The following is a 26,289-nucleotide window of genomic DNA, read 5'->3' as shown; positions in this document are numbered from 1 at the left end:
ATTTTTTTAGGTTTTTTTTTTGTTTTTTTTTTTTGTTTTAATTATTTTAAATTGAACTTTTAGGCTGCTGCATAACGTATTGTTGTATATGTTATCATGTATTGTATGTATATGGAACATATAATAAGCAGAAGAAAGAATAAAGCATTTTGCTCTGACAACGATAACACTGATGCTGGTAGAGTGCTTACAAGTGAAAATCAATATTTAAGTGCTAATTCTTTATCCCTAGATGGCTTTTGCTTTTATATAAATGGCTTTTTCATTGCATTTTAGGAGAGTAGCACTACTTAAGACTTTAAGCGATTAGGCTGTTTGCAAAGGTAAGGCAAGCAGAGCTACAGCACAGAAGCTCCCCAACAAAGGGAGCACAGAGTTCCTCCACCTATTCTAATGCAAATCAGCTCAAGATAAGACATAAAGACCTGGGACTTGCACATAAAACTACTGTCTGGAAGGGTCCGCGGTGTGCAACACGATGATTTTTAACATTACTGAGAAGCAAAGGCCAAGTTTCCATCACAACAGCAGTACTGCACATCAGGCTGTGTCAAAACAATGTTCTCCTGTGCCATGGGCTCCTCTGAACATCATGGGCTCCTGGTGGATTTTCCACAAAAAATGCCAGAGTTTTCTCACAGAGCAAAGCAAAGTGAGTGTGAGCACAAGCCCTTGTGCCCGGCTCTGAACCCGCGTGTTGCAGAGCTGCCCTTTGTTCCCACTGTGGCTCCCACAGCATTCCCAAGGCCAAGCGGGGAGCTCTTCCCAGCGGCCTGGGCCCGTCCCCCATCACTCAGCTCGTTTGTACAGAGCTGTCTGTCAGGGCACATCGCCCGCTGCAATCTGAAACACCCTCCCAACAGCTGCCACTATCAATTACTCTCCCAGGCAGCCCTGACTATCAGGAAGAGAACTGGAGCGAGCACTTGCCAGTTTTAATAAACTGTGTTGCCCAAGTCATTTAACCTGCTAGATTGCTGTATGCCGGGGCTGTAACAAGCCTTCAGCTTTTCAACCTACAAGAAAGCAACAGTGGCAAAAAGCTGTCAGTTTGGTCCTCAGAATTAACTTCCAAGGGTATCTTCCCCCTCCCTCCCTCCCGAAGCGCCCAAGTTTAAAAAGTGAAATATCTTCGAGTCATTTTCATAAGGTCACGACACAGAAAGCAGCTCTCATTTTTATCACAGAGCCAGAAACTCCCAAGAACGAAGGGCTGATGTGCTCCACGATTTCCACATTAGGGGCACACCTGGGCAGAGAGTTCCTCTCTCCTGCACCCACACGGACACATCCCATGGGCACTCCCCAGAGCCAGCTCTGGGTCACCAACACCCAATGCTGATGAAACCCAAGGGCTTCAGGGTACTCCAAACACCTTTGCAATCCCCCACTCTCAGTATAATTAAAGTTTCTCTCCCAACCAAAACCTCAAGAGTGGCAAATTTACATTTACTTTGATTCTTCCAGAGCTGACAGGAAAGATTCCTTAAAGAAATACCTGTTTAAAATTAAAACACTTCCATCCAGATGAGTGTTTTCAGTCTATGGCTCACATATATACCAAGATGTTTGTGAGTGTTAATAAGAAAAGGTCTGCCATCACCAGAATTAATCTGAACATAGGAATCTGCTGTCCACCAGAAAGCTTACTGGACTCTACAAATCAAAAAGAAAATTCAAACACACCACACTGCATGTTTTCCTCGGCCAGCTCTGTAGATAAGAGCCTTTGTTGAGAGAGCTTGAAGCACAGAAAGCTTTCACCCCCTCCTTCAGAAACTGAGGAGCAGCAGCAATAAGATCTATGGACTTGATGCCTATTTGCTGCTCTATGGTTCTTTAATGGGATGTTTTATTCCTAGAGATTTGGGAGCTTTCCATGCTCTATCGAGGCATGTTAGCTGTAAGCATGCGTGATGACACACCAAAGCTGCAGGAGCTGAATGAAAATGGGTGCCAAACACAAGGATTGGGGCCACAGCATAAAGAAGAAGGATCACCATTCAAATCCCCCCAAAGTAAGTCACACTGCATTTTCCTAGCAATGCTGCTCTTCTGGCAATATCTCAATGCAAAGCTGGAACTGGATTTGCAGCTAAATCACCTACTGTGGATGCTGGCGTTGTAATGAGATTGAAAGTTTCATACAGGCTTTTTAATCCAGGGCTATAATGCTGGATCAAATGGGTTAAATCTCTTCAGCAATGCTCCTAAGCAGATGCTGAATGCCTACAAAGCAGTGACGCAGGAGCCACTCTACTCCCCTGGCCAGAAAACATTGTTAAAGCTTCTTGTAGCTGTATACTAAAGGTGTGTTTGTCTTGTTCTGTTTTTAATGTGTGATGGCCTCTTGTACACCTAATCTGAGTGACAGACAAGCAACAAGGCAAATAAGTTATTTAGAAGACACTCCCCCAACATGAAAGCAAGCAAGCACACATCCTCAGCTCCAGCTGCAAGCTTTTTAACAGACAGAACTGTTATAAATCAAGGAATCTTTTGATTTTAATTAGGCAAACAAGGGCAAATAATAAACCATCAACTACTACATTACCAGAGAAAATGTACTACTTTTGCTGTTTGAAATCCATATCGATTCCCATCTAGCCTGCGAGTGAGTTATTAATCACTCCAATTAAATCATGAACACAGGTCTTTACACTGAAATTGAACCCCCACCAATAGATCGATAGCTCAAACTTCCAAGAGCAATTACTGCTCAGCATAATAGAGCAGCTTGTAACACAGAGCTCCATGCAGACCACAATTCTCTCTGTCATATCCTTCACAGGCAGTGCAAACAAACTGGGAAAAGAAAGATTTTATAACTATTATTTTCAAAATAAACAGACATCTGCTTAGAGTTACCTAATCTCTCACATCACAGAGGCAGATCTGCCAAGGTCACATTGGAGACATGATTACATTTTTTCACAATTTGTTATTCTAGCAAAGCCCTGATAAGATTGAACTATTGAAGTTCACACTCTGGTTTAATTTCAAGAGGTTAAATGCCAAATCCTTTTCTTATTGCTACAAGGAAGGGATCTGCCAGGCTGCATAATACCCTGTGTGGGCTAAGACAACAATTTTGTTTCATCTGCACAGTCTTATGAAGGTTTTGATTCTTTTTTTTAAATGACATCGGAGAGCTCCAAGCTCCCAAAGAATGATTTAAAGTAAAATCAGAAAGTGAGGCTGCTCCGGAGGAGCGTCAGTGACCTTTCGGATCTTCCAGCCTGGAGAAGTTAAGTCAACGTCTGGCTGAGAAAGCACACTTGCTAACCAAAACCAGAAAAAGGCAAGAAAGAACATTCTGAAAAACCAGATCATCTCTGCTGGGAACAGATGATTGTCCTAACCAGCCAAGCATATGCAGGGTCACAAAATCCCCATCTCTGCCTTGGAAGACAACTGATGCCTGTCCTGAAGCAGGGAAAGAACTGTCCATGCTCAAGCTCTGGCTCTCTGTCCTTTCCAGGTGAGATATGTTTTCCTGAGCATCTTCTGACAGGCTGGCCCCTTCCCACAGCCCTGGAGCCCAATCCATCACCCTTCATTAGGGGAGCTATTGGCAGCCAATTAAGTGGTGATGGACCCACACCACAGAGCTAATCAAGGTGAGTTCATAACTCATCCATCAGCCCCTGCTTCCCCTTGCTGGCATGGAAAAATGCACCAGATCAGGCACAACAAGAAAACAGCAGGCAGAGGGGGCAGTGTTAATGCTGGGGTCTTACCATGGCTTCCCATCACCAGGCAGCTTTTACCAAAGGAAGGCAGGGAGATTATCTATTCCCCACTGCAGCAGAGCCCAAAAAACAGTTTTCTTCCTCCCTAAAGGGTGGCAAACAGATCTGTTTAGAAACAGACCCAGTGAGAGAGACCTGAGTGAGGTCCATGCCTGATGTTATGGCTGGATCTGTGAGAATGCAAAGTTGTGCTGCAAAGTGACAGAGTCTCTGCTAAGCAAGAACCGAGAGGAGAGACTGACCGTGCACAAATTAGGAAAATCCCATCTTGTTTGTTTGTTATGTCCAGCTCTCACAGCTCAGTAGCTGCTGTCACATTAGTGCTCATATGCTCATAATTTGTGAAAACAACACTTGAGGTCGAGAGCTTGTCAAGTGGGGCCACAGCTTTCCAACCAGCAGCTCCCCATACATACCCTGCATTCTCCCACTGTCTTCCCTCTTCATCCCCAGGCACAAGGAGGCCCCTTTCAGGCAGAATCCGTCCATGGATTCTGAATCCATGCTGCTACTAAATCCCTCCATGGATTCAGCAGCAGCACATTGCCACCCTAAACCAATGTGTTCAGCCCAATTGCCTCCATTCTAATAGCAGCTGTGAAAAAACAACTCTTTCCAATAACTTGGTTGAGAATGTAGGGTCAAGATGAAGAGAAACTGGAAGAATTTTCCTGCAAGTCTAAAAGCAATTCTCTTTGCCTGGTCAAAATCCAGCTACTGAGCTGCTGGGATGGCATCTCAAGAAAAAATTGAGGTATTGAACCTAACGCACTAAATAAATCCAACAATGTTTCCAGTTGCATCATGGATAATTAAAATATTTAAGGGACAAGCTGCAAGTTGTTAATCAGGGAACATTTATTTGAATGGTGTGTGCCCTTTGGATTTGGTCCCTATGGCAACCAAAATTTCACTCCAAAAGGATATGCTGGAAGAAGCATGTCAGGAGCTGCCTCAACATTTTAATTCACAGAGTGAGCAATGAATAAATACAGCTACTGACAGCACAGGCAAAAAAATGTTTGTAAACAGCATCAGGAAGTCACAGATGGCCTTTTGCTTTCTAAGACTGAAAAAGTTCACTCTACCTCTAAACATGCCTACTATCAAGAAAACTGGACTGTGTTGCACATGAATCACAGTTATTAACTACTGATAACAAAAGTCCTAGAACAGAGGAGCTTTCCTTCACTTCAGTTCTCAACCCTTGATTTTTTGTGATAGTGTTTCCACTCCTCACACTGGAAGGTGCTGCATTCTCTTAAAAATCTTTTCTGTCCCACCTGGTTCAACAGGAGCCCCAGTTGAGAGAACACAGCAGCATGTGAGGGATGGCTTTGCAGAATGCTCCAGAAGGAAAATGTGAGGGATGATTGGTTTTCCCTCCTAAACAGGAAAGAGTGGTTTGGTATGCCATAAGGGAAAGAAAAGAACACTTCACTGCACTACAGAAGGCAAACTCCTCCAGCATGATCTCAGTGTGTGAGGTGCAGCTGCAAAGCTCCTTCCAGCTCTTTCCTTTGATGAAGTGTGAATTCTTCAATGGGCAGCAGAAATTCTGGAAATATTTTAGTGCTGGATATGCTGGAGGATAATGGATGACCTGGCATCTAGTGAGACCTAACAGAGGAACACTGTGCCGTGCATTGGAATGGAATCACACCCTATTAATGAAAAGGTGCTCTTGAATCTCCTCTTGTGTGAGGCTTTATGGCTGTGGAAAAAAGTCTTATGAGGCTGGAGGGTGCAAGGCAGCATGGACTGCTGCAATGCCAGCCTGGATGTGCAAAAAGCCTGGAACAGTCACCCAGCATTGCAAAGCCAAATGTGTGCTCCACACTCCTCTTCCCACTGACTCCTTGGGGTCCCTTTCCATCCACTGCAGTGGCCCTGCAAAGACCATCAAGCACAATAATTTCCACAGAGCTGCTGGATGGAATCTGCTGCAGGCCGTCAAGGCCATGGAAAACCCTTGTGACCCTAAGATGCATGAGAATACTCACTGTAGGGAGGGAAGTCATTCACTGCCCTACTGAGGCATTTGGCTTTCTTGGTGTCTGGGGTCTGCAGGAGCCCCAAAACCACACAGCTCAGAGCTCTCCCACTGCCCAGGCAGAGCCACAGCTCTCACAATCCCCACGTCACCCTCTGAGCTGGAACTGGGCAGGCACTGCCACATCCAACCTCTCCACAACAAACAGGGACAGGCTCAGACCTCTGCAAAGATAATCACAGGAACTGTCTGCTCTGAAACTGCTGCACATTTTCATTTCAATATTGGGTGAAAAAAAAGGAGACAAGTAAGTATGTGGGCTTAGCCTGCAGATACTTTTCCGAGACAGTAATTGCTGCATAATTCATAATCTTGTTTTTACATGTTTGCCATGTGTACCAACAATCCCACTGAAATCACTCTAAATTTTTCCTTCAAGTCCTCTCCATGTCACAGTTTTTCCAAACTGCACACACACAAACATGCCTAGAGTCCAGCACTAAGCAGTTACTTGGGTTTGGCAAATTCCTGTATTCCCAGATTCTTGCACATTAGGAGAGGAAAGTGGGGTCTAAGCTAACTCTTGAGAGTTCCCACTCCCCTTTAGCACAGCAGACATCACCATTCACTCATTAAATCTGTATTTTCTTTCAAGCAGTTCTCTGTGAAGTCAGAATTGAGAGTTGCATCTCTACCCAGAGCCACCTGGCTCCCCATCAACTGCAGATCCCAGAGCCTGGAGGAGTTCTGCCCTCTGCACCAGGCAGGGCTCAGAAATACAAGTATCTGCAACTGATAGGAAATCTTAGCCCAGTAAGAAGCAATTCAAAGAGAAAAAAACCCAAAGAGGCTCACAGGGAAGTGCAGTGATGCAGTTCCTCATCTCAGCCCTGCAGCAATGGTTTTGGGAATTTATTTTTGCTCATATTAAACTAACTGGAGATGACATCACAGATCCTTGCAGGGAGGGGAAATGCATTTCTTATAATGGACCTCAAAATGGTTAATCAATTCAACGAGTACAAATGAAATGCCTCATCTCTCAAGGGGCAGAATGCAAGGGCTGGTGCCACTGGTTTTGGTTTTGAGGACACAATATGTTTTTGTTTTTGAGGACAACACTCCAAAGTGCCAGCAGTTGGTTTCAGGGAAAACCACCTCCTCCCACATTAACATATTCATTTGCAAAATCTATCACATATGTTGCGTGCAAACTGGCTGAGAGTTGATTCAGCTCTGACAGCATGAGAGCCTCTAGCCCAAATATCTGAAAGTAATGAAATCCACACCATCCCCCTGATTCCTCACCCTAGCAGAGAAGTGACCTATATTTGCTTTGCACTGTCAGTGCTCCCAGGAGACAGAGAATAGTAGCACTGGTCCACGCTGGGCTCGGGGACCTCAGAGTGGGGAAATTGTCACAAGAGAAACACAAACAACAGGGCTTTTGTTACAGGTTATGCTCATGGCTGATGCAATGACTGGGCTATCACATTCTACCTTATGGTCACTCCACAAACAGCAATGAGGCCAGGAGGGACACTGCACCCATTATTTTATATATAGAGATGGGAAGCAGGGGAAATTATGGAACAATCCCTCAGACAGCAAGTACTCCTGTGTTTTTGGAGGGCTCTCCTCAGCCCTTTGTTTTGCAGGCAGGCTGGCTCTGAGCTGGGCTGTTCCCAACGAGCTCTCAGCCTGCCAGAGGCTCAGAGAACCTGCTCTGAATGAATGTTTCTTTCCATGAATTTGTTAAAACCAAAGCCAGATTCCCCTTCTGCTGGGTGCTACATGTTTCTGAAAAATCCTGTTCTCTTTTGAGGCTGAACACAGCCATGAGAGGCAGGAAAGCAGTAAAGATATTCCCCATTATGAAAGGAGGAAAAAGACACCGAGGGAGCAGCCAGCGTCTCCAATGCCATGCCACATCTCTGGGGACTGAAGCTTTTCTGCATCCACAAGATAAATCCACCTTCTCCCCCTGTTCCCACAGCAGCAGAGAACAACTCCCCAGTTACCAGTGCTGGATGCCAGTAAAGGTCTCCCTTTTCTTCCTTGTGTAAGGCATTTCCCTCCCCTTCATTTTATAAATTACCAGAACAGACATTTAAATGTTCAAGAATAATCTTAACAGAGTATTCATGCCTTGGGCATTTTCATGCTCTACAAGGAGTGAAACAAAAGGGCCTCATTTAATACCTCCCTACAGCATTCCCTATTCCTGCTCTTCCCTTGTGACTCTCCAAAGGCAAACCCTCAGTGGTTCAAGGCTCCCCACACACCCCATCCCTCCCTTCTCCCTTTTTAAGATGAGCTTCTAAAGCAAATCTTGCTGGCTGACAGGAACAGGTGGTAGGAATCCTTCAAAAGGAGAGAAAAACCATTTGTAACCAATAAAAGGGCAGGGAAATTCTGACTCCTGTGGTTTTACTGAGCAGCCCTGGGAGCTGCTGGGATGGCAGGCGCACCCTGTGTGCCCTGTGCCCCCTGGCACCCAGCCCTGCAGCTGCAGGACAGCAGGATGGACATCCCTGGGGTGCCAGGGAGGCTCTGCCTGCTTTGTGGGGATTTCAGGAACACTGCACAGCTCCAGAGCCTGATGGGACAGGCCAAGGGCTGAGCCTGTCTTCTGCCCTGGATTTGAGATCTAGCTTTACAAAACCAGCAAAAGCCTCTATCCTTTTCAAACACATAGAAACCATATAACATTTGAACAAAGTTTTGTGCTAGATCAAAAAGCCAGACCTGCAAAACCCTCCTTGGGGCTTTGCTTTTATTCTTTAGCAAAACCCCTCTACAGTAACTTTCTGATCTTCAGCCTTGGAGAGAAACATCACAAAACACTGAGGTGAACAATATACCTTAATCTCTTGCCTTACACCTGAGAGGTACAGCAGTCTGACTTGGAGAGGACCCCCAGGACATGGCTGGAAAGGCTGGGCTCGCTGTGTGGCACTTGGAGACAGCAGCTCTGCTGGAAAGGACTGCAGCCCAGGACTGCAGCTCGCTGCCCAGCTCCCCTCCCCAGCCCTGCCATCCTTTCTGCTTCCCTTATTGTCAAAACTGATGAGGGGAGAGGCGACAAGCTGGAAAAGCACGGCCAAGGCTCAGAGCGAGCATTCAAAGCGCCCCTGCTGTGCTCCAAAGTGCTGCTGTGGCTGCTCCCTGTGTGCAGGGAATCAGGATATGCTCTCCAGTCCAGCTACAGGCAAAGGAGGCAGAGCAATAGATGTGCTTTCTGCTGAGACCTCAGCTATTGCTTCTCTCCTGTATTTGCTGGCAAGCACAAGGTGCAAAAACATCCATCCAAATGCTGGAATCCAGGTTTATCTGGATATGATCTAACGGATACTTCACTGTGATGTGGCCAATGCAGTTGTTTGTTCAAGAGTTAAAAAGAAGGGATATTTCTTCCTATGGAGGAGGACCAGGAAATTAAACCTGGACTTAGCTCTTCCTCCTTTCTCATATGGGTTTCTCTCCACAAGGAGGGGGTGGCAGTGGGTTTGAATGTTCTCCAAATGTGATTTCCCTTTCCTCCACAAGAAATGCATAGAGAAAGAGGTCTGAAGTCCTCGCAGTCTTCTCCAGATATGCCACATTTAGAAGCTCTGGAGTTCTCCCCATATCTTTGGTTCCCCATATCAATTTTGCCTGTTCACAGCCTGGAGTTATGCCCATCCCACCCCATGCACTGCACATACATTTGGTGAAACTCCACCACTGACCAGCTTTTCAGCAGCCAGCCCCACACCAGGGCCAGAAAGTCCATTTAGTTAAGACTACAAAACCCAACACACTCCATTTACAGAGCCTGGAACAGCCCTGCAGTATTTACATCCCTCCCAAAGAACCACAGAACATTTATCACTGTACGGTCACGCTCTACTTGTCACACACCAGCCCTGGCATCCTGGAGAGGACTGTACTACAAACAACGCCCGCCTCAATACCTCTGGGGTATTCAGCATGTTGTGGCTGCACTGAATTGGTTCCTGACCAGAAAAGAGAACACTTTCTTCAATCACCCTGCAGAAATGTTTTCCTTATGGGCAAACTTCAGAAATATCCACCGCCCGATACTGAGGTTGGTTTTTCTAAGAGCTAAGGGTCGTAAAGTAGCCACGTGTTTAAACAAGAGGTCATTATCCACCAGCACCAGGGTTCAGTGCAAGCTTCTGAGCAAGAAGCAATTTGAAAATAGAGCTGTTAAAGCAGTAACAGTAATTTAGTGTAATTTAAGTTTCTGTTTTACTGATTTTTCTGGCTAAGATTCATAGTGCTATCAAATTAGCATCTGGTTATCTTGTTGAGGGGAGTGAAGTCAATAGTCTAACAGGCCCATTTTGCTTCTCTTTACTGCTGCAATTGTGTGACTTCACTGATACTAAGGCCTGAAGGCAAAGGACAAGGACAGTGCCCTATGGCAGATGCCAAGCTCCTATTTTGTGTGTGATACAGCACAGTCCAACAGATGAGATTTCAGACACAGAAATCAGAATAAACTATTTCAACTCAAGGTGCCATAATACCAAAGGCTTAACACAACTTATTAGCTACCACCCAATTAGGAAGTGAGATTTTTCAATGGCATGAAGTCACCAAGAGATTGAGAGTTTGACCAAAGCTTTAAAAGCTTTGTAGCAGTTCACCTGCACCAAAACCTGGCAGCATTTCAGGACCAACAGAACCATACAGCAATGTTCGTTATTCAAGGAAAAGTGCTGTCCTAAATCTTTGCAGAGAAATCTGCTTTACCCAGTACCAACCTCCTCAGTTCTCTCCAGCTTCATCTACCCAGTGTGGTAAGATGAGAAGCTCCCCCACACCCTTCCTTCCCCTCCACCTCTGGACAGCACATAATTTTCAGTGTTGGTTTGTGCTGCCCTTGGCATTCCACATTGCCACACTGGTCAAACCCACAGATGGAAGGAAAGATGCCTTTCCAAGCCCACCTCTGGAAAGATGCAGCTGTGGTAGGAAAAGCCCTGCAAGCTCCCCTTGTTCCCTTTGAAACCCGGGGAGAAGAGATGAGCAGCACATTCGAAATTAATTACAGCAAAACCTACGGCATTGTTCTCTCCTCCCCTTCCTTTTCCCCTGACCCCCCCCTCATTGCAGGGCTTTCACTGGAACCTCTGTGGCGTGTATATTTTCCTAAAGCTGCCAGGGCCAGAATGGTACAGCTGAGACATTCACAGGAGTCACAGAGAGTGCAGGCCCAGGTTAGTGCACAGGGGTACAATAGTTCCTTAAGAGCGAGCGCCTCCCCCGCCGCCGCCCCCCTCCTCCCAAACCTTCCGTCTCTAATGAACCTTTGGTGTCTGTCCACAAAAAACAAACATCAATCAGGCAACAGGCTGTTCCTTTTCCCCTGTTGCTAGTCTGAAATAACAGGCATCCCCCGCTGGGCTGGGAACGCCACTTCCCTCTCCAGCACACATTCGGGATAATAAGGGGGAGGCGAAGGAGGGAGGAAAAGCCGCTCGGAGGTGCCAGAATACACAGCGAGACGTGCCTCCCAGAGCCAGAGAAAACTTGGGAACACAACAGCTTTTGATTCCTCCTGCCCCACTGGGCACGTTAATTATTTAATAGTTGGCTTGTGAATTGGTGGTGGTGGTAGGAACAGGGGGGAAGGGAAATCAGGCTTTTCCCTCTCCCGCCCCCAGTCCCGTCCTTGTGCTGGCAGAATTGCGCACACACACACACACACACACACACACACACGTGTGAGAGGCTTTGGGCACACCTAGCAGCTCCTCTGCACCCTGTCCCCTCTCCCCACCCACACAAGACCCTCCTTGTTGGCCTGTGACCACAGTGGCAATAGACAGCATGGGACAGCATCTGGATCGAATGATGCTCAGGGCAAAGAAAACCCATCTGCTCTCCCTTTGGAGGCAGATATTTTTCACTTATGCTTGGGGGAAGGGCACTCAGAAGTTTATATTGGATTTCGACAGAGCTGGAAATGGAGCTGCAAATCAAACAGAGATCAGCTTATGATTTGCAACCAGGGCTTTCTAGGTGTCTGAAGCAACACTTTGGAAGGAGCGTAGGGAAAAGGAGAATGTAACTACATCTCATTTGGATGGAGAGGACTCACAGATGTTAGGAATATTTTTGATCAACAGCTTTCCTGGCACCGATTGTGGTGGAATCCACAACCTTGACGGCTAGCTGAGTAAGAAAGTGCTGGCAAGCTCCTGACTGCATGCAGGCAATTTGCAATGCTGCCAGTCAATATTTCAGTGAAAACAAAATTGCAGGGATCATATTAAAAGAGAAGAAAACAGAAAATAAAACAAAACAAAATCCAGCCTTTCCTTTTAAAAGAAAACTCTGACACAAACTGATGGGAAAGTCCCTTCCAAATCAAAATGCAGCCTTTGTTTGTTTAAAATTAACACGCTGTGATGGGAGCCCTGCCGTGAGCACGCAAAGGCAAGTCTGCCAGCAGCAACAGAAGCAGACACAGCAAGAAGTGGCTTTACACGGGGACACCTGGGTGGCATGTTTAGTATAGGCCTGCAGGAAATGATGCAGAAAGAGGTTTATAGTTGTGTCCATTTGGTGGAGGAAATGTATGCAGCAGGCAGGGGTCTGAGCCAAAAACCTAGACCCAGTTCCCTTCAATCTTTGGGAGGAGAGAATTGATGAGAGAAAAGGAGAGAGCTTCTCTGGCAGGGCTTTCAAGCTCTGGCTCTTCACGCAGCCACGCTGGCCTGTTAGTGTGAAGCAGTGGCATTACTGTGAGAGACTGAAAGCAGGGTAGCCTGGGCAGCATCTCTCACTGGACCAGCATTGAGATGACTGACAGGGACTCTGGGGCCATCTGAACTCCTGGTACAGCTCACAGAGCCATCTGGAGAGCCTTCAGAGGCCTCTGAATTACTCCCACCTGCGTGGCTGGCAAAGGGTGCTCTGCTGCTCACAGCCACTGAGTCAGGCCCTTCTCTGCCCTGGCCTCAGGACCAAGCTTGGCTGAGCGTGCTGCCAGGCAGGGGGGAGTCCCCAGATGTCTGCTGAAGGCAGCTCTGCAGCACATACTGCTAGAATGACATAAAGAGCCCAGAGACTGGCCTGGAACACAAAAATATTTCAGGCCACAAGGTACATTATGCTCGGAGAACATTTTTGTTGATACAATGAAAGGCATAAAATAACCTGCCCTACTTTGGTTACTAAATTGATCAGTACAGAATGCAATGAACATATTCTAGTTGTTGGTTGCATATTTCTAGCTCAGTTTCAAAGACTGGTTCAATAAGAAAAATAATGACATGCTCATTATTGTATAAACATTCAATGCTCACCCTGTAAATTTCTTTCTCTAGTCATTAAGCCTGTATTAAATCAGGTTGTCTCTGCAGAGCTTGCACTGTGAGCACCTCTCCTGTGCCCAGAGAAGGCCAGCCATGTACAAATCAAGTGGCTGGGGACAGCTCAGCTGTTTGGAAGCCAAATCACACAATACTGAGAACCATTAACATGCTAGCTGCTCCATCCAGCAAGGCTGGCCCTTTTCTGCCACCCTGCCTTGCACTGAGCTTCCCAGGGAGCTGCTCTGGCTTTGCAACCCAACACAGCCTGGGGTGGGTTTGCACACTGATGTAAGTTGGTGATGCTGCCTGGTCCTGCACTTCCCAAATGTCCCAAGGATGAGGACTCATGGGACTGAAGGGACAAACTCATCTTGCACAGGTTTCACAGTATGGGACACTGCACATTCAGGCAGATCTCTCCCAAAACCGGATCACCAATAAATATGGAAATGCAGAACAAACCTAGCAGACACCAGCAGCAGATGCAGGTTCATAGATGTCTGCTTATTACCAAGGCTCACTCCAGCTGAGACTTAAATAGGCTCCTTTATGCACAACGGGGAGGGAGCGGAATTGAAGGAAACTGGCAATTACACAATTTTATTTCCCTGCTAGCCCGTTTGCTGTGCATCAGGTGGCTCTGCACTCACACACCAAAGGGGCTTGTGAGCACTAAGTGAAGCACAAAGCCAGCTTGATGCTCTGCTTTCACTGGGAGGAAGTTTCTGTGTGCTTTTCTGGATGTGGTGTGAAAGCACAGTGAACGCATTATTTTGCATTTTTTGAAAGCACCACGAGTACCTGAGACACAGGGACTTCCAGGCTTCTCTGTGTCTCTTTCTGACAAGGCTGCAACCTCTCTTGAACATGAGGGTGCTCAGAAACAGATGCCAGGGTCTAAGTTTAACACCACACGAGGATTTATCTGTATAGATGCATCTACAATCTTCTTCCTTGCCTTTTAATACAAACAAACATCCACTTTCTAAATTCTTCACTCTAACTCCAGTGGGGTTGACTGGCAAAGCACCTAACACAGTGCTTGATGATGTACTTGGGTGCAATCCTACTCTCCCAGCTCTGCCACTCACCTTGCTGACATTTTTAAAAAATATATCTCCAACAGGGCAAAATGTTAATGTCCACTTCATTGGAGAGAGATCTGGAACTCTGACTATTCCCTTATGGATAAGCCTTTAAGAATTTATTAGTGATGAAACCAGTGTGTTTCTTCAGAAACTTAATAGGGTTCCATAAAATTACTTCAATAACTTTAAAAATTTAATGGTGAACAAGAACCTTTCCAAAGGCTTTTTGAACTGTCCGACAGAATCCCAGAGTGGGGATATAATTCCGCAATAAATTTTGCAGGATGGTTAAAAGATTTTAATTTCCTATTACCTCCTGCAAGTCTTTGCCATCCATTTAAAGCAACTACATGAACTAAAAGCACTGTAGTCACTTTTCTCTCCCAGCGATTTACAAGAAAATATTTACTGTTTGGGGAAAAAACCCAACAAACTAGAACAAGTATCCTTTTCAGAAACACAGACACGCAAACAGAAACACTCTGCCAAGTCCTGCTCTTATACACTGGTGTAAACCCAAATAAACAGAGGGAAGTCAATGGAGTCAGTATGGCTTTACCTGGCTGAACCGGGGCCGAGTGCCCGGAGCAGCAGAGATGGAAGGAAAGCCTCATGCTGCGAGTCCCCAGGCAGCTCAGCAGCAACATTAACAGGCTCCACGGGGAATGTGCTCAGCCCTTGTTAGCAGGAAGGATGGCCAGAGAGGCAGGGAGGTGAGGGAGGCAGTGAGCACATGCGTGCACGGCTCGCACGGTTATTAAGGAAGAAAACGGCAGGAACCCCATGGCTGAGAGCAAACCCAAACCTGGCCTCCCTCCTCCATCCCACAGGACAGGAACAGAGAGCTCCATCACTCACAGCACTGATTTCAAATGAAGCTAATACAGAAAAATCAAGCCCAAAGCAGGAACAGCATGAACTGCTAGAGGCTGATGAGGACAGCAGGGTCCTGCCGTCAGCCCCAGCCCTGCCCTGGGAGGAAGGAAGGAAGGACTCAGCCTCCAGAGGGGCAGTGAGAGGAGCAGGAGAAGCAGGGACAAGCTGACAGCATCCTCTGTTCCTCAGGTCTCTTGCTGGGACTTACAGACTGCACACAAAAGAGTAGCCAGATCCATTTGCAATTAAACAGCACGGCCTGGTCTCATTGATCACTGCCATTGATTGCCCAGAAGGAAACACCAGCTGACTCGGGGTCAGACCCAGCTCCCCCTCACCAGCACTGCCCTGTCAGACCCCTGGTGGATGGCCAGGCTGCCCTGCTCTGTGCTGGTGAGCAGCAGGGTGAGGAGGGGCTGCAGCAGTCCCCAGTGGGCTGTCACAGAGCCCAAGGCGCCCTGACAAACTGCTCCTCTAACACAGCAACAGAGCAGCTCAAAACGGGCACCACAGAGCTGGGAAAACCAGCACAAGCCTGGGCTGGGCAGAGTCTCAGGCTGGGCAGCTGGAGAGAGGAAGGACTCTCCTCTGCAAGGAGCAAGGCTGATTTAAAGCCTGGGATGTGCTCAGACCCACAGCAGACACCTCCCCTCGCCCCGTACTGCTCGCCCTGTGCAACAGGGAATCAGGCTTACACCCAGCGTTTAATTTTCTCAGAAACTGAAGCTTTACAAAATCTTCCATGAATGAAACATGTCTCTGAGGTATTTTAAAAGCAGAATTGAGAAGACCCAATGGTTTTGTGGGGGTTGCAACTGCTGCTTTAAACATCAGCCCCCCTACAGCATCCTTCTGTGCTGAAATGCAACCAGGGACCACAGCTGGAGACAGCACTGGGACTTTACCCACTGGCTTTTGCTACTCGAGAAAAAAGAAAAACAAAGTACAAACAAGGAGCAAAAAGATGGTATCTTTCAAATGTCCTTTAAAAGCCTAGGGAATGTAAACTACTACAGGCACTTGGAAGGAATTTCTATCTTTTTCTTCTGATTTACAGTTTGATGGTCCTTTTATCTACTTTTACATGAACTGAGAAAAGCTAGAATGTGCCTACTCAATCAATATGAGCTTGTGCTGGCCCGTTCAGGATATATAATATTTAGCTTTTATGGTTTATTTTAAATAAAAAGTATAATTAAAGAAAATAAACCACCCACTTCATAACATTTATACAACGAAGACTCTATTTATTTTATTTACATTTTGGTGGGCAAGGCACAGCATGCTGTTAGCTTTCTGTGATACTTAACAAAGCCGCATTTGAAATTTAAAATCTTTAAGGAAATTAACAAATTCTGTGGAGGAAGGGCAGTTGAGCAAAGAGACTTCTTACATTACCCTAGATAATTGTGCATATATATGTTTCTGTGAGTCTCTCTCTACTCCAAAAACATATCCATGACTTGGAAGCTTTAAATCAAAAAGCAATTTCAGTCTCTAATTCTCAAATAAATAATTAAACACATTTTATCTCCTACAGTATTGCTTCTATTCATTCTAATCCCACTGACAGGAATGCAGCAACACACTCCACCACATCCTTAAAGTAAGAAAACAAAACACAAGATACCAACCAGAAGGCCTGGAAATGTTTATAATTCAACTTTTCAACTCTCCTGGCTGCAGCCCGGAGCTACAAAGAAAGCTCTATGCAAGGGGAGCAGCCTGGAGATGCTGTGCAAACCATATGGCCACGGGTGCAAGCAGACCCTGCGCGAGGCAGCTCTCACTCTGGGAGGCACACAACACTCAGTTTGTGTCAAAGTTAATAAATTATCTACTTCTGCAGCCTGAGTTTTACCAAACTGACCAACAGTGTGGTTGTTATGGTCTCTTGCTTGTCCATCATAATTTCACAGGCTGCTGCTGCAGATAGGGATGGCCATAGCCTGGACTAACAAATACATACCAAATAGCCAACAGGGGAGACACAGAGTGCATTCCCATTCCCACAGAGAAGGCTGAGCTTCCCAGAGCCTAGCCTGCAAAATAGGAAAACTACAATACTGAAAGACTGCATTTACTGCACTATTTTCTGTGTTTAGTTTTGATTTGAAATGTGGGCAACTGGCTGTGACTTGGGTGATTATCTTGGTTACCACCCATGCTTTTTGAAAATCAAGGTCCTCCTTCTCAGACCACCGTATAATTATGTTTATAGACATGCAAGAAAGCTAATTTGCTCATCCTCGTGGCAAAATTAGATGGAACTTTCCAAAAAGAGGATGCTGGGATGGGCTCACACACTGGATTTATCATTAAACTCAGGGTATCCAGTACTGCCAACCCCAGAAGCATTTACAGATCATCATCTTTAAAACAAGGTTGAAACCAAAGAATTTGGACTTCTTCATGACTGCCTGCTGGCTCTGAAGCACAGAAGAATCAAAAATCTTAGGCTCTTCCCTGTAGTCAGGAAGACTGAAGTCTTGCCTAAATAATGAAATTAAATCTCAGATTTTGGTACAATCCTCTGAGGGCCTGGGCTTCATGAAAAAAACAGAATCTTCTAAGCTTGTGATAAAATCACCAGAGATGCAGCATGGGGAGCAGAGCAGCTGCACAGCATCCTGAGCCCTGTATAAATCACAGCAATATGGTTGCTATCTAAATAAATGCATTACTTATTTTATTTATTATTACAGATGCTGCTGTGGAAATTTTTGCATGCCTGTAATCATGGTGGACTCTTGTCCAAAGCTTCAGCTGTAAATTATCATCCCCCTCAAGCTCCCTGGCTGCGCAGGTAATCAAGCACAAGATGGTGACCTCATCAAAATCTAAGCAGAACATGGGGATAAAGCTGAGATCAAGAGACAGGATGCAGCTCAGATCCCACGGTGGACCCCACACAAGAAAACTGGGAAAATTTATGGCACCTCTCCTGACCTGCCTTCATGTAAAACACAGCTGAGTGCCTGGCTGGGCACGCTGAGACTTGTGTGCTCTGTCTGTGCAGACCCTGCAGTGATGGAAACCCCTCTCTCCTGGCACAGCAAGGTAAAGCCCTGAAGGAGAGGTGGGCTTGATTACAGGAGATGCTGTCCCAGCCCAGACAGGGGGGCTCTGACCCTGAGAGCTGGAGACAGAGCCTGGGGGACAGCACCAAGGCGTGCAGGCGAGCCTGGGAGGCACTGAGCTCCTGATCCCCCGTCAGGGCTGAGCATCCTCCGAGCTGTGCTGCTGCAAACCTGTGCCAAGCACGCTGTTCTGAGCCCAGCTGCATTCAGGTTGTTTTCTGCTTCACCAGGCACTCACAGGTTCCTCCTGGAGAGCTGACTTGCGGCTCTCCCATCCTGACCCTGCCCCCCGTGCCCCTCCTTTCCCCTCTCACCCCATCTCACAGTAATAACCATCAGCTTTTAACAGCATGTCCTACACTGGAGGTTTTGTAGTTCCAGCTTTTAAAATGATTTAGTGTGACAGTTTAGTGCTGAATTAAAGAAAAAAAAAAAAGAATAAGAAAAAGGAAGAGAAGAAGCAGAGAGAAAAAGGAGAGACAGTCCCCTTAAGGCAACAACATTACGGAGCAGTGATCTCAGAGGAACAAGGGTTCTTCTCTGGTTCAGATGTGCTTGTCAGAGCTCAGTGTCGTCTCTGAACAAGAAATCTCTCTTGCTGGCCCAAGGCACAGTTTTGTGGTCAAGAGGACAGAAAATAAAGGGAGGGAACTTCAAAGAAGCATAAGCTGCATTAGCCCGCTGGGGCGGGTGGCTGCGGCACATCCCATGGCTGACAATTATGACCTGCATGCCGAGAAAGCTTGCCTCCCTCTTGTCAGAGGGATAAGACACAGGCTGTGAGCTTTAGAGCTTTGAGGATGTGTACAGTTCATGATGAAAGATAGCACTTCAAAGCCCTCTGCCTAGAAACCCAGGGAGAAGTAAGAGCGGAGGGTAAGCAATCTTTTTTCCTGGGGGGTGCATATGCGGGGGAAGGATAAGACTTACTTTCACTGTCATTTATTATTGCCATGAAAATGAAGCCTTGCACTGTTTATGGAATCTCTCATTAAAAGGATCTCTTGATAAATCGCTCGACAAACATTCATTAATTAAGTCTCTGAGCGCACTTGGCTGACAAGCATTAGTCTTCATTCTGCAGGAGGGGGAAATTGAGGCATGGAGCTCAGCAAGCCCCCAGCAGCCAGGGCAGGGCTGGGTCCTGGCCAGCCACTCTGTGCCACCAGACAGATGGATTACACTGCTCCCTCTGTGCCCAGCTTGATTTGGATCCAAAGATAGGAGCAACACGCTGTTCTCAACAGACTTCAAAGCTCTTTTTCCCCTCACTGCTGCCCAGTGCCTCCCAGGGCTGCAGGGCAGCCGAGGCTGTGCAGGTCTGGCTCCTCCATGGGCATCTCATGCCCCAGGGGCTCCTGGACACCTCTTTCATCTCACAGGCACCTCCCCACCCACAGCCTGCCTGGGGTTATGAATGGAGAGACCCTGGCTGCTGCCCAGGCTCCACTTTTCGATGGAGGTTTTCCTCCCTGGAGCCTCTGACCTATCAAATCAAGCAAGAGAACGCCTCTTTTAAGACATCCATTTCACTCTCACTGCTGGAGTGGCCTTGCCTTCAAACACTGGAGACTCAGCAGGTCACCTGGGCTACAGCTGCAAGGCTATTGTGGCACAAACCTCTCCTGCTTTCCCTGGCATACAGCAGCTCTGGAGCAAGGACTGCTGCAAGGATTGCTCAGCTGCCTCCAGCCAGCTGAGCAACTATCCTACCCCACACACTTCCAAATATGATCACAGCAGGCAGGAGGAGGTCCTTGCCATGACTTAGGGGGGACTGTCCCTCTCAGCTCCCCAGCCCCACAACTCCTCTGACCGTCACCCCTATGCCTCATGCTCCTACCTGGAGACAGAGGGACAGGTTTGGCCTTTGCCTATGCTTCTTCCCCTGCCTTTCCTGGTACTTGCCCTTCAGAAAAAGGAAGGGCTGGCTGGCAGATTCCTGTGAGAAAGGAGCTGCATGAGAGAGCAAACAGACCTTTATTATTTGTTTATTGATTTATTCTCCAGGAGGATGTAGCACCCGGCCCTCGGCAGCAAATGCCCTTGTAACTCTGTACTGCGGCGACAAGTCGGCCAAACAAACACTTTTCTGCCTCAGAAAACAAAGACTGTCAGCAGAGCAGATCAGGGCTCCTCTGCCCTTACTTTTAATTATTATTTCCTCACACAGAGGATTTAATCTCCTCTTCTGCTGGAAGCTCAAAGTGCCCCATTCAGCCTATTTCACAGCTGTGACTAGCGAGGTCACCCCGGGTCAGGACACCTCTCTCTGCAGCATAATAGTGCCTGGTCCCCAAAGTGGACATGCCCGCCGTGCATCTGCTGCTGCAGATGAGCTGGTGTCAGCAGGAGGAGCACGGCCACCACCGTGGCCCCACCAGGGAGGGGGCAAAGGCAAACGTTACCCAGAGAGCCCCAGACAAAGGACGCTGCTCCTCCGGCCCTTTGTGGAGCTCTCAAACGCGGTCAAAGGTTACATTTTACAGCTGTTCCAGCCTCAAATAAGCGTAACCCGCCGATCTTAATACTTAATTGCATTGCTAAGCTGCTGATAAACTAGGACGGCATAAAACAAACACACAGGGCCAAACACATCCCCAGGGAAAGTTTGTGGGAACAGAGGGGCTTGCACCAAACAATGGGCTGGGAACACGGGGACTTGCACCAGACAATGAATCCACTTTATGTGTTTTAGAAGCCTGGTTACCCTCAATAAAAGCTGCAGCATGGATGCTGCACGTTTGCTAGCGAATATCTCTCCAAAAAGGCTGCCGGTGTTTACAAAAGAAGGGCACGGCGCAAATGCCCACGGGAGAGGCCGAGCGCGTGCCGCGCCATGCGTGTGCCCACCAGGAAACCGTGCTGAGCTAATCCCCTCCCCACAGAGCCACCAGGGCTCCAGCCCCGGAGAACACGGCCTTAAATCAACGCTCTTATCTCACAAAAGGAATTTAAGTGCAACGCTTTGAAAGTCACTTTCTCCCGGCCATATGGCATCCCCGGGCCTGGTCGTGTAGGAGCGGCGTTCATTTGCATGTGCAAGAGACAAATCTGGCTCTTGCATCGCGGGAGTGATAACAGGGCGAGGGGTAAAATTTAGCACTGTTTGGGTTTCTGCACAAAATCTTTGCTGAGGCGAATTTCTCTCACCTGTCAAGCCAAGTGCCAAATGCTGAGGTAGCCCCAGGAGAGCTTGCCCACGACGGCAGGCCATGCCATAAGCAAGGTACAGGGCCAGGGTAAAAGAGAAAACTGAGATAAAACCCATGATCTGAACCCAAAGCTGGCAATGTCTACACCCACATTAAAGCAAACAGGAACAGGCTGAAATTATAGGGATATAAACAGCACTGAACACAAACTTCAAGACAGCAAATTCACAGGCATTCGCACATTTAACTTCCTGATAGGGAGGTATTTTGAAAACTCATGTTGCTGAGCTGCTCCATGATATGAAGGGGTGGGGGATCTTGCTTCAGCACAAGGAGGAGCCAACAAAGCTGCTAACGCTTCAACATAAGCCTCTCCAGCACATCTCTGTGCCAGGCATAATGCAGGATGGCAAGATTTTTGTTTTGCCGAGGCAGTGCCATATGGGCAATCTGGTTTGCCTTATCAGCAAGCCAAGTGAGAGAAGAGAAATGTTCTTCCCCACCATTTGTTTAAATTTCCCTCTTTCCCCCAGATAAAGCTGCATACTTTTGTAAAAATATCTACAAATGTAATAACATAATGGGCTTGTCATCGGTTTCCACATTTGGCATTGAAAATCTGCAAAGCTTGGAAAGAAAGAGAATTCCTAATAGTTACTGCTGCTGAAGAGCCCAGCTAAAAACTGGGCCTGGATCCAGGTGATGGAGCACACAACCACCAAAACGCCTTTCCATGTCCAGCACCTACTCCTACACAACTGCAAATTGTTCCTTTCTTGGCCCCACTGAAATAATGCAAGAAGTTTATTTCATCACTTCTTGTTGATGGGCCTCATCTCCCCTCTTTGGGGTATCTGCATGCCCCTAACATTCACTATTGCTGTGAACTGATTCTATTTTGCAGCTCAATGCAGAGGATGCTGCAGACAGCCACAAGCCCTGGCAATTAATTTGGAGCCACACAAACCTCCCAGCATGACAAAGTGGAACCATTCCCAGCACAACACTTTCCACCGTGTACCACAGTTTGCCTTCTCCAAGGCTGTTTCTTTGGCATTTCTGCCCGGTATCCATCTCAGTGAGATTATCCCTGGGAACACACACAGCAGAGCAGCCTGGTTTTATGGCTGTGCTGGGCGTATTTAGAGATCCATGGCTGTGCCCCCCAAGGGGCTGTGGAGCGAGGCAGTCTCTTAGCAACACCCAGTGCCTCTCACAGGTGACTGTCATTAACAGCAGGAGTGGAGCTGTGCCGTGCTGAGCACCCTCCACTGCGTCCTGGAGAACTGAGATGTGCAGGCACAAATGCTCCGTGGGCACTGGCACTGTGCAAGCCCTTGTCAGGATGACAGAGACAGCATTGAAATACTGATTTGTTTAAAAGAAATGAGGATTTGATTGTATTAGAGGGAGTAGCACATCCCCTACAGTAAGGACTCCTTTGTCAGTAATCCCTCTCTCCAAGACACTTAATACAAATCTTACTGGAAGGGAAGAAGTCCCACCCCACACTGAGACAATGCAGCTCTAAATTTTAACTTAAATCATCACAAGCCTGTAAAGCTGATCTTTATGACAATGTGTGTGGCCAAGCTACAGGCTCTGGCAAAACTGATGTCCTGCTATTCACACAAGATGGATTCACAACACAAATCTCTCGCTGTAAGATAAGGAAAGCATTTCTCCAGATCACTTACCTTTATTTGCTGCAGGGGAGAACAGCTTCTCAGAGCCTACAGAAGCCTGAAAAAGGAAGAGAAAGAGAGGGTGAATAATCGTGGAGGAGAAATTGGGAAGGCTTGCTCACAAAAACACAGCTCATAAAACAAGTGGGTTATCTGGAGACCTGCAGTTGCGCATTGCACCTGGAGGGTGCAATGTTGTGCCATTAAAGAACGAGCATGCATCCTGAGGAGATGAAAGCCAAGCAAGAGGACTGTCCTGATCTCACCCAACTACATCCTCCTGTCTCGTTTGTTTAAGGCAGCCATGCAATGCACAGCTATTTTATCCATGATTCCTCGTATAAAAACAAAACCAGTGAAACTGCTATCAAGCTGAAGGAAAAAAAAAAGAAACCGAACCAAAACACATTTCAAAGGCTCTCTCACTGAAAATAAGCTCAATTCTTGCTGAACATGCAAAATGTAATTTGTGTATTGGAAACACAAGTTGCAACTGAACACATCTGTATGAAGGAGGGTGTTGTTCAATATTATGCCAAATGATAGGTACATGCTGCTATGCACTTAGTTGAGTATGAAATAAAACGACTTCCTCTTGGAAGAAGCCCGTATCCTTGCAGACTGGGTTGCACTATGCTGTCTGAACTTCACAGCAGTGTATTTGTGCTCCTCACAGCTCTGGGAAACAGTTAAAGAAATCCAATTAACCTAAACCTTGTAAACAGCTTCATGATAATCAGGGTCACTGGGTTACAGACAAGATGATAACGACAGACAGGGAAAAAAAAAGTCCATTCATTGTAACTAAAGCTTTTATGAGTTAATTTGATGGCTTCCTTTCCTCCCCCCACTGATATCAAGCAGTCAACCGATTTCAGCATGAGCTTTTCCTCCTCGCTATCTGATAAAATAGCAAGCAGCCTCTCCAGAATCAAAGCTGGTCTGGGAGCAGGAGCACCATCAACATTACTACCATCTACAAGAAAGTATCATCAATGTGTTGGCACTGACTGCTGCATGAATAAAATGGGTGAAATACAAAGCTGACGAGCAAAAGATACTGAAAGTGAAAAAAGCCTTTTTCCCCTGGCTCTGCTTTAAAAACAATTAATTAATTCAACACATGGCTGAACTAAGTTGATTTTATTTTTGATTTTATTGATTTTATTCTAAGGTGCCTTGGGAGATTTGCATGATAAAGAGCACTACAAATTGTATTACATTGCTATATATTTTAAATGACGACTCAGAAGGAAAAAAACAAATAGTAAAATGCAAGAAGTTCTGCATGAGATATAGTAAGAAGCAAGAGTGATCCATTAATGTTACTTCTAAGAAAAGTGGCACTGCAAGCACTGAATGTCTTACTTAATGCAAATGTATAAAAAAGAGAGGGAAAACAACATGAAAAATAGGTTGAGGCTGAGACACATAAGAAAAAAATTCTGAATTATGTCCACGACAAAGCTGCACGTGTAGCTGTGGCATGTATGATCGTTACACAGCTCAGCAAAAAGATCCTAAAATCTTAGGGAAAATCAGTTACCTGCACGATCCCTTCACTGCATGGATTAAAAAGAGGAAGAACCAGGATTAAACAACGTTTTGCCTAGGCTGGTTTGCAAAGAAAGTGTAACAGAGTCACACAGCAGCAACAACAGTGGTGCATAAAACGTTTGACAGCCAACTCTGAATTTACAACCCATTGTTAGGAGATTTTTCACTTATAATCAACACCAAGTCACCACGGACGCAGAACACATCTGCAGGCTCTGGGAACTCACCCATGCTAACAGCTCACACAAAGCCAGGGCTACTCTCAAAGCACTCCACAAGCACTGGGACACGTGGCAGGTGGATAAATAAGATTCCCCCATTTTACAGGCAATGAAACTTCGGCGTGGCTTGCACTAAAGCCCTGGCAGTAAATCGGCCGCTGAGCCACAAATCCTAAGTGTCGGGTCCAGATGCTGGGGTGTGCAGCTCTCCAGAGGAGCCTGCTTGGGAGAGCCCTTCCTGGGGAGGCAGCCATGGCCAGAGGCAGCCACCCCAGCTGGGAGAAGCCTTGTGCTTCCCCTGGTCTGGACAGTCTGGGCTCACAGCCCCAACTTTGTGTCAGCCACCACTCACTGCCCTTTGTGCACCTCAGTACTGCAGGCTCAGCCGGGAGCCAAAGATCTCAGTGCTACAGGTCCAGACTGTATAAAAACAATATTTAAGGAAGTCAAGCCAGAAAATTCACTCTAAAGACCAAGTAAAACAGCCGGATTATTGCTCAGTCTTCTGCTATCAGCATGTGCCACCGCCTTCCACAATCAGAGTCAACATTTACAGAGCAGCGTTTTCAACATCGCAGCTTCAGTTCACAGACACAAACCTTCACACCTAGAGTTTACAGTAACTTTTGCTCTCACTTCTGGTGATTTCTAGCTCCAGATCTGAGCAGTTTTTGGCACGAGCACCACTCTGAAACAGTGAACGCCTGTGCTATAGGATATTCTGCGAGCTGCTGTAAAGGCAGGAGGGAAGCTGGGGGAGGAAGAGCCTGAATACATCATTCAGCCCTATCAGTCACCCTTTAAAGAAAGCGTACAATAAAACCTATGTGTCTGAGGGAGCCCACTAATGAGGGGAAAAATCCAGCAAACCAACACATCTGCTAAAACAAGTCCCCTCCCAAATATTGCTGTTCCAAGCAAATCATTTGCATATGTTTAAGAAGGGATTTAAAAATAATATTAATAAAGTGGAATTCTTCCCATGTGAACAAAACCAGGCATTTGGAGTCTTTTATGCCGAGTTCAAGCCATCACAGGAAATCACATGTTCTTTGATTGCAAAATGAAACTAAAAATTTCCTTTTCCCCCCTCTTGTTGCCTCCTGCCTGTCTCCATCTGAAGGACCATTTCACAAACCCCTCAAGCTCCTTCTTGCTGCTGCACAAGGCAGCGAGACCTGCCCAGCCTGAAGCTCACAGACAGAAGACACCTCCACCCTTCCTTGCTCACTGGCTGCTCATCTCCCTTGCCTGGAGCACAGCTCACAGCCACAGAACCCACCACAGCCTTGTGCTCACAAAAATGCTGCTTACAGTCCCACCCTGTCCCCAGGAACAACTGTGGCATCTGAAGCATATCTGACATGTGTCCCCAGAGCAGCAGTTCCTGAGGTCACCTCATGTTGCTGAAATCCCTAAGACCCAGCATCCTTTCCATGACACCGAGCCTTCCAGGTCCCCTTTGTGGCTTATTCAGTGAACTTACCAATCCTTTGTCACCTTTTGATTTTCTTTCTTTTCTACTCTAGACCTAAAGGGGAAAATGCCTCC

General features: G+C 46.6%; 1 protein-coding gene across 16 annotated transcripts in view; it reads right to left on the bottom strand.

The window, feature by feature from the left end:
- The window catches only part of FBRSL1 (fibrosin like 1), a 495,650-nt gene that overhangs the window by 31,814 nt on the left and 437,547 nt on the right, over nt 1-26,289 (bottom strand). For all 16 annotated transcript variants that reach the window (XM_058036818.1, XM_058036824.1, XM_058036832.1 and 13 more), the window contains one exon: nt 22,973-23,018. In XM_058036818.1, coding sequence (XP_057892801.1) covers nt 22,973-23,018 — 46 coding nt within the window. The remainder of the gene's footprint in view (nt 1-22,972; nt 23,019-26,289) is intronic.

The sequence above is a fragment of the Melospiza georgiana genome, chromosome 18 (genome assembly GCF_028018845.1).
Source record: "Melospiza georgiana isolate bMelGeo1 chromosome 18, bMelGeo1.pri, whole genome shotgun sequence".
NCBI lineage: Eukaryota > Metazoa > Chordata > Aves > Passeriformes > Passerellidae > Melospiza > Melospiza georgiana.
Note: the sequence above shows the minus strand (reverse complement) of the source record. Positions and strands in the feature narration are given on the sequence as shown.